Source organism: Danio rerio, chromosome 7 (assembly GCF_052040795.2).
Source record: "Danio rerio strain M-AB ecotype USA chromosome 7, GRCz13ab, whole genome shotgun sequence".
Classification (NCBI taxonomy): Eukaryota; Metazoa; Chordata; class Actinopteri; order Cypriniformes; family Danionidae; genus Danio; species Danio rerio.
Window position 1 is genome coordinate 29,107,768 of NC_141027.1, and position 17,171 is coordinate 29,124,938.

Below are 17,171 nucleotides of genomic sequence, written 5' to 3' on the forward strand. Positions count from 1 at the left end.
TGTATGTGGGGCTGTCATGGAAGAAGCAGCTTCACCGGCTCGTCGTCGCGGTGGTCCGGCGGGGGTCTCCGCCGTGCAGACCGACACTATCGAGGCTCTAACTGAGCTGGAGGATCTGGAGCGGGTCTACGCGCAGCTGTGTGCCGAAGAGGTAAATATTTACCAGTGGAAAAAGGGTGTGCTCGTTACTTCAGGGACTACTATGAAAACTCTTATCATGTGTTCTAGATAGTGTTTGACATTTAAAAAAGATTGTGTGCGTCAACAATGAGATTTGGAGTGTTGACATACGCTGGCATGAACTGTAAACAAACGCACCTCTCTGACAGGCGGAAGTGCAGGTGGAGTTGGACGCTCTTGTGGGACAACAGAACAACATCGAAACAAAGATGCTCTCCCTGCAGAGGATGGGGTGAGTGCTTTTGATTACAGCTAACCTAACGTTTCACCACAACAGGTGTCCTGACATTTTATCTTACCCATCAGAATTATGCTACCAACACAGTATTTGAATGGTTCTGATGTTGGGGTAAGGGATTAGGTAGGTTAGGGCGATATTACAACTTCATATCACACTGCTCCGCATTAAAAATCTGGTAGCAAAATCTGATGGTCATCGAAATGTGCTACTTACTTTTTGAATGGGACGTAGGACAATCTGACAACACAAGTCAAATGTTTGAAATCAGTAGTGTTGGTGTTTTAAAAAGATTTTTGTCTGTAGTATTGAGACCTGTGTGTAGAAGTGTTAAAATATACATATATAACCTGTGTATATATAGAGAGAGTGGCAACAATAATTGACCATAGGAAACAGAAATCAACATATTATAATGACTTCTTAAGGATTGTGTTAAACACAAGAAAACAATTGTTTTAAAAAGCAGCTTGTTTCCAAAGCTCTAAAAATTTTAATTCTAAAAATTACAAACTGTTGAGCTTCATAATTTTTGTTAAAGCTGTGCTATAGTACCATTAAAGAAAAAGTATTATTCATCAAGGACACATTAAATTGTTCAAGAAAGAAAGTAAATATATTTATAGAGTAAATTCAAATAAATGCAGATATTTTTCATCTTTTTTTTCATCAAAGTATCCTAAAAAGTCCAATTTGTCACAATCAATTTGTTTTCAACAATAATATGAGGTAGGAAAACCTATTTGTAACTTTTTGTAATTATATTTAATTAATACCCTAAGGCAGGGGTGTCCACACTCTGTCCTGGAGGGCCAGTGTCCTAGAGAGTTTAGGTCCAACCCTAATCAAACAAACCTGAAGAAAGCCTATTAAGCTCTTATTAGGTATACTAGAAACTTTCAGGCAAGTGTGCTGAAGCAAGTTGGAGCCAAAGTCAAGCTAAAAAAAAAACTAAATCTATATTTAGAAGTCTTTATTCTTCAGGCTAAAAGGTTAATTTCTTTAAATTGGAAAACTGCATACACCAAATATAGGATGTTGGCTTAAAGAAATGGTTACGAATGTGACTATGGAAAACATAACCTAAATATTCATTTATTAATTTTCTTATCGGCTTAGTCCCTTTATTAATCTGGGTCACCACAGTGGAATGAACCGACAACTTATCCAGCATATGTTTTACGCAGCTGATTTCCTTCCAGCTACAACCCATCATTGGAAAACACACTATGGGGAATTGAGCTTATTCAATTCACCTATACCGCATGTCTTTGTGGGGGAAACCGGAGCACCCGGGGGAAACCCACTCGAACACAGGGAGAACATGCAAACTCCAGACAGAAATGCCAACTGACCCAGCCAGGGCTCGAACCAGCGACCTTCTTGCTGTGAGGCGATTGTGCTACCCTCTGCGCCACCGTGCTGCCCAACATATATTTTAAGAGATAAATAAACAAACAATGTTTTGAGGTATTTGGGGGTTCTTTTAAACTGGGAAATGTTGTTTTATTTTGTTGTTTTTCCTTGTTTAAATATTTGTCATTTCTCTGTAGTATTGTCCATATGTTTAAATGAAATTGAAAAAATAATTATTACAGTCATCACAAATGGCGGAGTGGCAATAATAATCAAGCAAAATAGAACAGCAATTATGTGTGATTGATTGACACTTTCAGTAATACATTTGTATTATTTGTAATAAATGTATTTTTAAGCTTTAATTATGATTTTACTTTGTTTTGATCAAATAAACAGACATCTTACTGTTCCCAAACATTTGACCAGTAGTGTATTATATTGCAATAAATAAATATGTCAGTGTGCTGATGATAAAATGTGTGTGTACCTCAGACCCAACCTGCAGCTGATCGAGGGAGACGCTGTGCAGCTCTCTGGCATGATCAACTTCACATGCAGCCTGGCAGAAAATGTCAGCAGCAAAGTCAGACAGCTGGATCTCACCAAGGTGCCAACATCATTTTCATGATCATAGGTTTGTGTCAAACAGTCCCCTTCAATTTTGTGTGGTTCCTTTTCAGAAAAGGCTGTACCAAGCGATTCAGCGGGCTGATGATATTCTGGACTTGAAATTCTGCACAGATGGTGTTCAGACTGCCCTGCGGAATCAGGACTATGAACAGGCCGCTGCCCACATTCATCGCTACCTTTCTCTTGACCAGTCTGTGATCGAGCTCAGCAAGCAGGGTGGAGAGGGTGAGCCATTTTTTGACTCCAAGATGTTTTTTTTCCTGCGAGTAGGGTTACCTTTGCAAATTTTGGTTGAAATTATTGTTTTTAAAAATATTGTCTTGCCACAATGGTGCTTTTGTGGGAGAAATTAAATAAATGGTTTGAGATGGTGGTTGTTGCTGAGCAAAATTTAGAAATTGATTTTATTTCAGTAACCACATTTCTTGCATATTGGTGAATAATCAAGGATATTAAATATGCTTGCCAAAAATATATACTTTATTTGATTTATTTGGAACTTGAAGGCAAATAAAAAATGTAGATTTATTTGAATAATTAATGGGATTAGTAAAAAAAACAGCTTAAAAAGCTAATATTTTAGCTGGTAGTGGTGAATCTGCGTAGAAATAATGTACAATGTGCAAATCTTACTCACAAAGGTACTCAAAATCATGTGCTTACATTATTGAATTATTTCTATGTGTGCTATACATTGCACAGGCAGTGCAGTTGAAGCCAGCCTTGCGTTGCTTCAGGAGGCAGAGCGCAATCTGAAGACACTGGTTACCACTCGTCTGGAGGAAGCAGTTGCCACAGGCGACTTGCCTCAAGTTGAGCGCTTTTTCAAGATCCTTCCTTTACTAGGACTCCATGAGCAGGGACTTGCACGCTTTGCTCAGTACCTTTGCAGTCAGGTAGGAGCATGTATGCATGTCCACCCTACATTACAGTAAAAATTGTTTGGTTAGACTATATGGGTTGGAGTATTAAAGTCGCCATGAAATCAAAATTTAGAATGTTTATTTGCTACCGCATGTTGTTAACCTTAAATGGATAGTTCACCCAAAAGTTTCTTTATTCTGATATTCTGATATTGTAAAGGAAAAAAACAGCCATAGACTTTCATGGTGTTTTTTGGTTTTTACAATGGATGTCAACAAATGTTTTTTTCCCCCTTACATTCTTCAGAATATCTATATGTTTTGTGTTCAACAGAGGAAAGAAATTCATAAAAGTTTAGAACCATTTGAGTATGAGTAAATGATGAGGAAATTATATTTGGGTGATTTTTCTTTTGTAAATTAACAATTAATCCATGCAAGTTATTCCACTGAAAAAAAAACTTTTTTGTTTTGGTAAAATAATTAAAATCTCACCATTTACTTCTGTTCTGGAATGGCAGTCTTTCTCCGATCCATTATTTTGCTGTAGCTGAATGATGAGATCAGGAGCACAAAAAATAAAATCCCACCACCTACTCGGTATTCTATTTTAATTGAAAATACATCATCATAGGGGTGCACTGTTAATCAAAGGTGGCTTTTTATGCGCATTTGGTCAGTGAAGCCAGTTCTCCAGCACCTGCTTTAAGATGGAGCATGCATGTCTACTAGCTATGGTTTACTGACAATCTACAGAAAAAAACTGGGGATGATTTAATCGAAAATAATCATTGAATGCATCTCAATCAGCCCTTGTTGTTCAATAGTCAGTGCACTGATCAGGGCATCAGGCAATTTTAAGTGCTGTCCCAACTGCAAAATTCTTTCAGTGCACTGAAACGTTTGCGTCCTAAAAAGTCCCACAATACATTGATTCGGAAGCATGAAATATGAATCACGTGACCCAAATCATCAAACAAAATGACAAAAGAGAGACGTTTTTCTAAGATAAATGCATTGTTTTTTATTTTAAACATGAATGAACATGGCTAGATAGGTTTATAAATATCTGTTAAACAACTGTAATTGTATAATGGTTGTAATTTTGCTGGTAAATTTTTTAGCTGAATTGCATATTTAAAAACATGGTAAAATTAATAAATAGAAATTATCTGTATAAATTACAGTTTTGATTATGTACAACGAGGACATTCTGATGTCACACTCAGTGTGTCCCAATATTTAGTGAACCAAGCTCATCACTGTCTTTATCTGTTCCTGAATTAGTGCACACAACCTACTAAAGAATGACCTCGGAAGCTAGGGTGATGATTGAGATGCTCCCATTCTGTGATTTGACAGCTGTTTGCGTCATTTTACAGAGTAAACAGTAGTACAGTACAGTAAATTTTACAGTAAAAATTACAGTAAATTTACAGAGCTTTGCTTCCTGGACAAGCTCTGCATGACAATCACAGCTTTTGCTAAACCGTGATTTCGATTTAATTACAATTTAACATGCAGCCCTAAATCATCATACTAGAATTAAAGTCTGCAGCAATGTCCAGAATCCCACAGAATTGAAGGCTAATGTGTTTCTCTCTTCTCTTTTAGTTGGCCAGTAAGGCAGAGGAGAATTTAATCTTGGCCGTTGGCTCTGATCTCGGTGAACGCAGAGCACCTGTGATCTTTGCTGACACTCTTACACTGCTGCTCGAAGGTACGATGCACAGTGTTATGAATGCAAACAATATTTGTAATGGACTGAGAAGAATAGACATCAACTAGTATTTGTCTGTATCTATTAGGCATTGCACGCATTGTAGAAACCCATCAGCCAATAGTGGAGACATACTATGGACCGGGCCGCCTGCACACACTTCTCGCGCACCTTCAGAAAGAGTGTGACAAACAGGCTCAGAAAATAGTGGACAAATTCATCCAACAGAGGGATTACAACAATAAGGTTTGTGTACAGTTTGTATCCACTGTTTCTGTGTTTTTGCAACATGCATAAAAAATTCATTTTTACATTTTACTAGATTTACTAACAGTTTGCCCCAGTGCAAACCTACTATGGCATTTTTCTGAATTAATAATGAAAAGGTGCAGAAAGGTTTAATTTTATGTTTGACCTTATCGCAAATAAGTTTCCTTTAAACACAGAATGTAGGATAGGACAGTATTTAAACAATTCACGCAACAAGATTTACTCAGGCTTGCATCAGTCAGTTTACTGAAATGTGCCATTATGTAACACAATATTAAATAATATAATAATAATATTAATATACACATATGGTGTAATAGTTGCTCTAGGAGGAGAAATGCATTGATAAAAGGGACACAGTTTTCTTTATTTGTAATGCTTCTTAAACTTTATCCCAATACTGCTGCTGTTTGTAAATTGCATTAAAAATGAGTTGCTGTGTTGTTATAATTATCAAATTAACTTTAATTTTAAAAGCCCCATAAAATTAAAATAAAAAAAAATTAGATATTAGTTTCAGTCTGTTAGTTTTAAGGACATTTATATGTTGGTTTGCTCCAAAACTCCCCCAAAAAAAGTGCACCAAAATTCACTCATTTAGGAGATATAAATCTGATATAAACTTGAAAACTTGCAGTTTGTCATTTCCATCTAATTAGATCACTGATTTTTTTATGTCGCCTCATGCTTCAGTTTCTCATCAAATCCTGACCAATCATATGCTCTCTAACGTCTGACATGTCCCTCCTCCTTCAAAACACTTCTAATTTGCTTTTCATTTAATATGCTTGATCTCAACCACTCACTGGTAGAGCTGTGTTAAAACAAAAAAAGATATTTGCTACTTATTCAAAAGGGGAGGGGCTACTCTGTCCCACCTTCTCTTAATTTTTTAGTAAAGATTACGTCAAACATGGAATAAAACTACTTATTTTAAAGCACTTCATGGTACCTTTTATCAATATCACTAAAAGAAGGTAAATTTGCTTCCAAAGTATATTGATTTAACAATCTTTAGACATCTTTTCTGAAAAAACAAGGCTAAAGTACAGAAGTATTGTAAACTTTTTTTACATTGCGATCAGAAGGTAAGAAAAACTGTTACTTTCATATTATAGTAATTGGGAACAGAGTTATTGGTGACACTTTATTTTGATAGTCCATTTGAGTATTAGTAGACTGTCTGCTTCAGAAATCCTTTAAAATGCTTTAAAACTTACACAAACCCTATCTCTGCTACAAGATTTTACCTACCATCTTTGCTTTTATGGAATTTCTTATTCATAATAGTGTCCCTTGTTTAGTAAATATCCCATGGTGTGAACTTTCCTGTAAAATAAATGCATTTTTCCTAATAGTTTCAGGTTGTCCAGAGCAACATGATGAGGGGCATGACTACGGATAAGATCGAACCCAGGTGCTGTCTGTGTTCTAGTTCTGTCATCGAAATTATTTGAGCATTTCAAGAATGTGAATGGTTTTATTTGGGGTTGTATGTTTTATCTAGAGACCTGGATCCTGTGTTATGTGAGGTTACCTTAATGAACTCAAGAGCTGAGTTGTATTTCCGATTCTTGAGGCGGCGTATAGTCGCTGACTTCGAGGTTGCAGATGCCATGGCGGATGAAGCGGTTATACAAGGTAACACATAATTTGTTTTTGAGCGCCAGATCAACATATTATAATATTTATTCTACAAAAGGCAGATTTCAAATTTTCAAATGTATTACATATGTTAGTGCTGTCAATCAATTAATCGTGATCAGTCGCATCCAAAATTAATGTTATTTTGAAGGTATTTCCAAAGTATATATTTTTGTACACTGTATATATTTTTGTGTATTTAAAATGATCCGTGCCAGTACTGTATAAATTGCTTGTTAATATTAACAGATAAATATTTATATTTAATACAAAGTTCATTTTTGTATTTCTTTTTTTTTTATTGCAGTTTCCAAATTTACATAGAGATGTATGGTACATAGGGCACAATGCAACCAAACATAGAAATTCAGAAATTGTACAGATGAAAGATAATGTAAAATACAAAAATCCCATAAATATTTAAATAACATGAATGATTCAGGGACATTATAAGAACAATCAAAACAATACACTCATAATTTTTTTTGGTTATCATCGAAATGAAAACAGATCAAACTTATTTGTTGCTTTACAATTACTATTCAATTGTGTACTGATTGAGTACTTTTTTAAAACTATACGTACGAAATTGAGAGACTGGTGCTTTTAGCAGGTTAAATGTTAATTTTGAATGGATTTATTTTTAAATAAGTATTATTCTTCTCACTATTTTTTGATAATTTATTATTTTTACATAAAATAAACAATATAAAATTCACATCTTTCTGATTACTGTACAGTCTATATTGAGTCTGGTTTTAATGGGAGAATATATTCTACCCTTTTTCTCAATATCTCCTTAAACTCCTGTCTGTAAACAATCATTTATTGATGGCCTCTCCATTTTATAGATATCATACGTTATTTCAAACCAATCACTAAATTGAGGTATTTTGAGCTGTAACTATTTTTGGTTATGAATTTTTACAGGCTATCAGCAAATTTTTCACCAGTTTTGTGTTAGATTTTTCTTCTAACATAGGATATTTGAGGCCCAAGTATAGTGTTGATGAAGAAAAACCGATGGGGAAATGGGATATAATCTCTAAGCATTTATGAATTTCTTGCCATGAATTTTAAACATTTCCAGAGTATGTGTGTATAATTCGCTTCATTTGAGCCGCATAGTCTCCAACAGACTGCATTTTTGTTTAGTATCTCTTCTGCTCAGGGCTGACATATTTTTTGTATTTCATGTACAGAATGTGTTCGTATTTATACATATATATTCACAGTGTGCACGTAAATAATATGTAAACCTTTACTTCACTAGTTTGACAGCACATATATTGAATAACACAGCCAGATTTAATTGTAATACTCTTGTTGGCTACACAAACTAGACATGACTGCAAAAAAACAGTGCTCAATGCATCCACTGATTTATGCTTATTATTACTTCGGTGGAATTTCAGTTTAACAACATTTGCTTGTATTGTTTATTGTTGTTTGACTTTTTTTATTTCTAGAGCATCAGCAGAGTTTAGAACAGTTACTGAAGAATTGCCAGCTGAGTCGCACTATGCAGGAGCTGATTGGCTATTACATTCCTATGGAGGAGTATTACATGAGAGAGTCTGTCAACAAGGTGCTTCGTGTATTCAGTATATAAATCTAGACTTTCATGTGTGAATGTACATTATACTCCAGTTACGAATGTTAACCGTTCAAATGTTTGGAATTTGTCAGTTGTTTTTAAAATGCAAAGAAGCAGGAAAGTAATATTTAAATAGAGATACATTAAAATACAATGATGGTAAAGAAATTACCAGTGTTACTATTAAATATTTTTCAAGTAAAAAAATTTTGTATAATATTCATTTATTAAAGTGGTATCATGATTTTTACAAATCTTTTAGGCTGCACAATACTTTTCAGTTGTGATGATACTTTCCAAAGCTCCAAATCACCATGATTTGTTTAGGATTGTTTGACTATTGGAGATAATGTTATGCAATCATAGAAAAACATTATAAAGTAAAATATATTCTAATTAAAAACAGCTAAATTGTTGTTTAAATAAATGCTAACCCTGATGAGACTTCTTTCAAAATAAAAATAAAAACATTGTAACACCTTAAACTGTGCATCTTTTTGGCAGAATGAATGTACTTATGGAATGTTTAATATGATTTCATAGGCCGTTGCGATGGACACCGCTGAGGTGGGACAGCTGAGCTCAAGCGTGGTGGATGATGTTTTCTACATTGTAAAGAAATGCATCAGTCGGGCACTCACCAGCAGCAGCTCTGACTGTGTGTGTGCCATGATCAATCATGCAACCAGTGTTCTGGAGACAGACTTCAGGTACATAGACATACACCTACAGTTATCCTTTTCTTACCGTTGTCAAATAACATGTCTTCCTCACCATAAAATGTGTTTTATTAGAATGTAAAGTTTTTTAGTAGAACAACTCCTAAACAAGATTTTATTCTGAGACCACTTGGATTGATGTTTTTACAAATATATCCCTGGAAATAATTTATTATAAGTTTTATATTTTATATGTTTACACAAGTATTATGTATCTTAATATAAGTAAGTTATTTAATCATGTATAAATATAATGTATATACTGTAGTTTTTTATTATTATATTATATTTTATTTTATTATGTTTTAAAATATTATATTATATTTTATAATATTACATTATATTTTATAACATTATGTTATATTGTATTGTATTCTAATATATTTTATATTATATTATTTTATATTATTGGATTATATTATATGTTATTATATTATATTATATGTTATTATATTATATTATATTATTGTATTATATTATATGTTATTATATTATATTATATGTTATTATATTATATTATATTATTTTATATTTTGTTATATTATATTTTTATCTATATTGGTCAAATATGGAAATACTCATAAGTTGCCAATCTAGTAATAAATAAATAAACGAACAAACATCAAATAATGTGAACTGTTGGAAAATTCATATCTAGAAATGTTCTGTAAATTTTTTCTTCTATTTTCCTGTGTCCAGGGAGGTGCTAGTATGCAAGTTGCGGGCGGGATATCCCGTCAGTGCTCTGCAGGACCTGCAGCGAGGGGTCAGCAGTGCCGTCAGCCTGATGCAGAGCAGCCTGCAGCAGGGCAAGATAACGAACCTCACACAAACCCTCGGCATTGAGAGCCAGGAGCAAGCCAAGAGCGCATACTTGGTGAGCATCCAGTCTGCCGACCTGTCTCATCTTATACTTTTATACTGTCAGTTTGATGTGTTTTCTGTTGTAGTTTTTGGAGTTGCTTTAATCGGTTTCCTTTGATCGTCTTCACAAATGTTTCTTGTTTGCTCAGTCTGAACGGACCCTTTTTACAAGACTGTTATGATGCGTTTCATCCGCATCTTAAATCCTTGAAAGCTTTTATTATTTAGAATTTTTTTTTTAAATGTATGAACATTTAGGTGTGTGTATTATATAATCTTGCATCAAATTACAACAAATGAATTACCGCTCATGCGAAGTGTTTCTAATGCAGCTGTCTATGGGGCAGGACAGTAAATTTGATGTTATTCTCTCTTCTGGCTGCTGTTATCAGTCTCACACTATTATTATTTTTCTTTTTCTGAAAGTTTTGATAACACCTTTGGGACGTTTTTCTTTTATTATTTCAGCAAATGGGATTGTAAAAAAATTAAGGGTTGTAGTCTCCCATTCACTGGGCTCTAAGTTTACCCAACTATGATGATTTCCGTTCCTGAAAACCCAGAAATATGAAAAGGGTTCATATTTAGCCCTTTTGTTTCATTTATCTGTTGTTTGATTGCTCATTTTAGAGTTTTCTGTTCCTTGTTCTGTATTTGCGCTCTTTATTAAATCTCCTGCACTTGGATTCTTCTCATAGTGATAGGAGAAACAAAGCTTTTCAAAACAAATCCGTTAAGTGACTGACTTCCTTTAAGGATTAAAGGATTGCTTCACCCAAAAATGTAAATTTAGTGCTTTATTCTTCTTCAGAACACAAATTAAGATGTTTTAGACTAAATCTGAGAGCTCCCTCATCCTCCATTGGATAGGATTTTCATGGTTACTTTTTTATTTCTTACCTGTACCTATTTTGTCACACTCTCACAAATTTTTTAACCTGATTGTTATGTTTGTGGCTGTTTAAAGGTCTCTCTCTCTCTCTCACACACACACACATACATATATACACACTATACTCCATATAAACACCAAAAGCTAAACGGTAACACTTTACAATAAGGTTCTTTAGTTAATGCATTTACTAACATGAACTAATCATGAACAACACATGTACAGCATTTATTAATCATAATTGAACATTTACTAATGCATTTTTAACATCTAAGTCCATGCTTTTTTACATTAGTTAATGCACCATGAGTTAACATGAACTAACAATGAACAACTGTATTTTCATTAACTAACGTTAACTAACATGAACAAATACTGTAGTAAATGTATTGTTCACTGTTTGTTCATGTTAGTAAATGCAATAATTAACATTAACTAATGAACCTTATTGTAAAGTGTGATCAGCTAAACTTTTTTCCACTGCAACTAATGATGAACAGTAAAAATGAATTACACATTGTCCCCCCTTCCCAACAGGAAATGCCTCCAACGAAGAATGCATAATTATATTTTGTGATGGCTTTGCTATTAAAATATGTCATTATAATTGAAGTCAATGTGGCAAGTACAGCCACAAGCATATAGAAAAGGTTGTAAATTTGCCCAGAGTGTATTCGAGTTTTTGAAAATGTGTCTGCTCCCCATGCTTTCCTGTCTACTCTACACTGTCCTGTCCAATTAAAGGTGACCCCCCCTCATCAAACCCACATCCATCAAGTGTTAAAATAAGATTTATCACCAAAAACCATTTCTTTTGCAGATGAAACGCAGAGAAAGTAAAATTAGAAATGAAGACTTCGAAATGGATGAGAACATCCCCAACAGCACACAAGTGTGAAAATAATGATGTATTTGTTTCTCAGGTGACCCTCAATAATGTGGAGGTCTGCAGTGAGAATATCAGCACCCTGAAAAAGAATCTCGAGGTCTGTGTCATTTTTCTTTTCTTTCAGCCAACCTAATAAGTACATACTCAAGTTATTTGCTCACCCTTATGCAACAATCCAATTCAAAATAATTTTTTCATGCATTTATAGTTGATGCAAATAAGACCTTTTACAAACCAATCTGTTGCATGTACAAATATATTTTCTACAATATTTAAATGGCAAGATTAAGATGCCACTTACTTACATTTTCAGACATTTTGGGTAAGATTTCATCAATGGCTTGTATATAGTAGTTTACTGTTCCTAAAAATTTGACATGCCACCCAGAAACCATTAATTTAGTCTTATGGTTCAACTAAAATATGTTGAATCTGTCTGACTAGTGCTGACACAGTGTTGTTCCAAGTGTCCTAAAATGCTTTCTTCTCTACACGTTCATCTCAGAGTGATTGTGCCAAGCTGTTCAGCCAGGGAGCCAGCTCAGATCATGCCAAGGAGAAGATCGACAGCTGTCTGTCGGATCTGGTCAACACCTCCAGCAAATTCAAAGACCTCCTCCAGGTCAGTGGCTATCTGTTTCTGTACTATCATTGAACAGTTAGGCGATAATATGCTTTTTAATTGTAAGCTTTTCTTTATTAATTGTGTTTTTCAATGGTTGAAATGGGGATTTTGTAACATTTTATTTGAATTAAAAAAATACTTGCACAAAGTCGGCATGAAACAGACGTTTTATTGTGATTTACAGTTGAAGAATCAAATATTTACAGTTCAACAATATCAATTATATTATCAATTAGTTATTTTTGTGTTTTTTATCAAAGCGAATATTTTTCAAGACATTTTAACCAATAATTGTTATAACTAATTTATGTTGTCTTTGCTATGATGATAATATATTAATTTTAATAACTATTTTGCAAATACTAATATTCAGCTTAAAGGGCTATTTAAATGCTTGATTAGGTTAACTAGGCAAGTTATGTTAATTAGGCAAGTAATTGGACAACAGTGGTTTGTTTTGTATCCAATCAGAAAAAAAAAATCTTTAGGGGGCTGATAATAAATATTGATCGTATTTTTATTTACTTTTTTATATTTTATTCCAGCCAAACTAAAAGAAATAAGACAATAGAAATAATATGAAAATAGGAAATACTGTGAAAAAGTGCTAGGTTAACTTGCTAGGTTAAGGCTCACTTGGGAAATATTTGAAATGTCCAAAATAAAATTTTACCAGAAGGCTAATCATTTTGTTGTACAGAGACAGAAATCAGCGTGTGAGCATCCAGGTCAATGTACCATGAAAACACAGCACAATATTGCCTTCTACTGTTCATGATTTCTTCAAGCGAATAGGAAATAGCTGTGTATTTTGCAAGCTACTTCTTGCTGCTTCTATAGTCATCACATCAATATACAGAATTATTTTAAAACGTTTAAAGGAAAGTCTCTCATTCCCTGTCTCTTTTTATGTCCACATTCAATGGCGTGTTGAAACAGCTTCTGAAATTAGAAAATAATTTACGCCTAATTTTATACTTTGGGAATTGCTTGGATCATCAACATGATTGTACACGACGGGAAGAAAAGTAGTTTTAAGGGGGGAGGGATGGTTACAATACTTCATTAAAGGTCATGGGGGCACATGAATTTATTCATAATATTGAAGTGCACACATTAATCATCACATATGACGTGTGGAGCTGCACATCGATGGATTTGCTCTTCAGTGTTTGGACTTTCAGCAGTGAAAATTAAACCACACTAAACTGAACTTCAACTCTGAAAACTGGACTAACATTTTCAATTTACTAGAACTTCTATATTAAGCTGCTTTGACACAATCTACATTGTAATAGGGCTATAGAAATAAAGATGAATTGAATTGAACATATAACACTACACTAGAAATAATCGTTGTAAATTTTAACTTTATGACCACTTTAAAAGGCAAGATGATCTTGTTTGTTTGTGCTAATGGTTTGTATATGTACAGGAGGGTCTACAGGAGCTTAACAACACTGCTATCAGGCCACAAGTAAAGCCCTGGATCAGCAGCTTCCTGTCTGTCTCGCACAATATTGAAGAGGTATGTGATAACAATACCATACCTGCTATTTGACAGAGTGAAAGCACATGTCTTCACCATTGACAATAACAGCAATGGAAATATTAACAGTACCTTCAATCATAAAGTTTTGTGTTATTTTTTTTTATCTTAGGAAGAGTTTAGTGAGTATGAAGCCAATGATCCCTTTGTTCAGCAACTCATTGTCCAGTTGGAGCAGCTTATGGCTGAGTTTAAGGTATATAATGTTTAATACACACATCTATTCATAAACACACATGCATACAAACCCGTTTATTAAACGTTTCTCAATAGGTCGGACTGTCACCGGTCATCTATGATACTCTGACTAGCCTGATGACCAGCCTAATTGCAATGGAGATGGAGAAGACTGTGTTCAAATGCACCTTCAGCAGGGTAAGTGGGAACCAACCTGCGTATAACATCTTAATTGCTTGAAATCACAGACATTCTAACAGTCATCTTCATTCTTGCTTGTAGCTCGGTGGATTACAGTTTGATAAGGAGCTGCGGGCTTTGGTCGCATACTTGTCTTCCGTCACTTCTTGGACCATCCGGGATAAGTTTGCCCGACTCACACAGATGGCAACTATACTGAATCTAGAGAGGGTGTGTGACTTTTTTTGCTCTTTGAAAATGTTTTCCTCCATGGCACTGGTCGATGGCTATAAGGATCGTGTTTGATTATTCTTCCTTCAGGTGTCTGAGATCCTGGATTATTGGGGACCCAACTCTGGACCTTTGACGTGGCGTTTGACCCCGGCTGAGGTTCGCCAGGTCTTGGCTCTAAGGGTAGATTTCCGCAGTGAGGACATTAAAAGATTACGACTCTAACAAAAAAATATATATATATACTTGAGATTTTTATCCTTGGTGTTTGGAGTACTTAAATGGAGGTATGTTATCTCAACATTTGTATACAAAATATTGGCCATGCTTTTTTATGTAATAAATGTATAACCAGCCAAGTTTTTGGCTCAATTTCTGTCAGTGAACTATTCTAAAGCTTGTACTTTTCTTAAATTATCAGCCCTTAGAATTAAAGGGGCTATATATCATAGACTATGTTTAAGATTCGAAGATGTTCCTGATTAGTATTGAAAAGGTTTTAGTGTAAAGTACTAACAAATGGGTTTTGAGACTATAATGAAACATAACAAGATATTTTTAGAATTTCTAGTTTGCCATTGACTGTGAAAGTCTGTAGAGGGATTTTCATTTGAAGCAGTGTTTTTAATATATATAACAAATGGACATTTACACACTACGGTGATCCTTCTCTGACCTCTAAAGATTTACAGTCTTGTCATCTGTTCACAGGATGCCATTAGATTGCAAAGCATGTGCAAAAATACCCACATTGCTACAAATCCAATTCATTCTCTCAACAGTTTTATTACTTTCTTTCTTTTAAATTGAGCAACACATTTTATTAGGGCTGGGGGAAATAGTTAAAAAAGTTTCAACTTATTTTAGATTTAGTTATTATATTTAAAAAGCTTTAAATTATTTTCTCCATGTTTCAATAAAACGTCAATTAGAGTTTGCATGAATAATTTAGTATACAGCTATATGGCTCTTATTTTCTTTTTACTAATTCATCATATGTAAACTCCTGATCACTGTTCATTTTTAGAGCTGTCAGCAGTATTTTTATTAAATCTGTAGTCAATGAATCGAATCAAACTGAGTCAATTAGCAGTAGTGGAAAGAGGACTGAAAAATCATACTTAAGTAAAATTACCATTACTTGCCCAAATATGTAGTAAAAGTGTTTGTTGTAAATATTACTCAAAGTACTCCGTTTTCATGCAATTTGTAACATTGTAACATTCTGTAGTGCATTTAGGTATTGTCCAGCAGGCACGCAACGCCATAAGATATTAATATTAGGTTAGGTTGTGATGTCAGGTGACCAAAATTCAATGTCTAGCCAGCGTCCAAGGACAAAGTCATTTTGATGTCCAATAACAACGTCAAATGGTGTTAATATTTGGTTGATTTTAGGTGGTGTTAGAAAGGGACCAAAATCCAACATTGAGCCAACATCTTCCACACAACGTCAAGCTGTAACATCATTACACGTTGACATTTGGTTGATTTTGAGTTGGTTGTTGGACATTGACGTCGGCCTGACATTGAGTTCTGACGCCAACCCGATTTTCATTTTCAAACAAAATGCAGCGTCGCCACAACGTCATTCTGACATCATGTTGACGTCTTGTGCCTGCTGGGTGTTTTTTTACTGCCATTTTGTTTACATCATCATACAGTAAACATTTGTCATCTCCTCATCAGTGACATGCATCTAAACAGTCTTTGGGTCAATGCGTGTAAAGATTTTGGACATCTTGGACACTTTTAATGCTTCCACAATTTACTGCAATTATAATTATAAATCCCCCATGTCTTTAGATAGTTTGTTATGATGCGATTTACCTTCTATGTGCAATCTGGATCAGAACCCAGCCCTAATATTCTGTTTATATATATATATATATATATATATATATATATATATATATATATATATATATATATATATATATATATATTATTTATATATTGTTATTTTTTCCTTTTCTAGACAGAATGAAAATTAACCTTGACATGAGTATGCTGGGTCATTGAATTGCATTTTAATTGTGTGTGTGTGAGAGAGAGAGAGAGAGATGAGCAACAAGTTAATGGGTGGCTGCAGTTCACCTAACAGCCACCAGTGTTGCTAATAACAAAAACCCCAAAAGTAAAATGGTCCTTACCTTTAGAGATTTTTTTTCTGATAAAATTAAGAAGAATGTTTTTGACATATAGCCTTTGACTTCCATAATAGGATGGAAATACTAAAGTCAGTGGCTACTGGTTTCCAACATGCTTCAAAATATATTTAGTGTTCAAAAGAAGAAAGAAACCTCAAACATATTAAAACAAATGCTGGATTAGTAAATGATGACTTTTAAGAGTCAATATCATCTGCCCACAATATTTAAATGTTAGAATCATTGGTCAATTAGCTTCTATTTTACTGAAGACAATTCATAAATGTGATGGAAAATGTGCTACCACAAGAATAAAAACTAAAAGAAAAGTGTCTTACAAAAATATAACAATCATTGTTTGCTTAAATATCACACCAAAAAAAAAAAGAGTCTC

The 17,171-nt window shown here is 34.1% G+C and overlaps 1 protein-coding gene across 4 annotated transcripts; it reads left to right on the forward strand.

Annotated features, from left to right (window-relative positions):
* Window position 1: 1 nt before the first annotated feature.
* Window positions 2-17,153, forward strand: cog4 (component of oligomeric golgi complex 4). Of its 4 annotated transcripts, none has more exons than XR_015494870.1 (19): window positions 2-151; window positions 330-412; window positions 2,270-2,384; window positions 2,458-2,632; window positions 3,110-3,303; window positions 4,885-4,990; window positions 5,079-5,236; window positions 6,619-6,677; window positions 6,768-6,901; window positions 8,374-8,492; window positions 9,045-9,211; window positions 9,920-11,119; window positions 11,442-11,962; window positions 12,371-12,487; window positions 13,926-14,018; window positions 14,152-14,235; window positions 14,313-14,414; window positions 14,499-14,627; window positions 14,718-14,986. XR_015494870.1 is itself a non-coding variant. In NM_001039823.1 (19 exons), the coding sequence occupies exons 1-19, from the start codon at window positions 17-19 to the stop codon at window positions 14,850-14,852; spliced, it is 2,346 nt and encodes a 781-aa protein (NP_001034912.1). In that variant the 5' UTR covers window positions 2-16; the 3' UTR covers window positions 14,853-14,986. The 4 variants fall into 4 exon arrangements, 1 of the variants encoding a protein (NP_001034912.1); XR_015494871.1 differs by having other exon boundaries at window positions 9,920-11,127; window positions 14,718-14,860; NM_001039823.1 differs by having other exon boundaries at window positions 9,920-10,097; window positions 11,900-11,962.
* The last annotated feature ends 18 nt before the right edge of the window (window positions 17,154-17,171 follow it).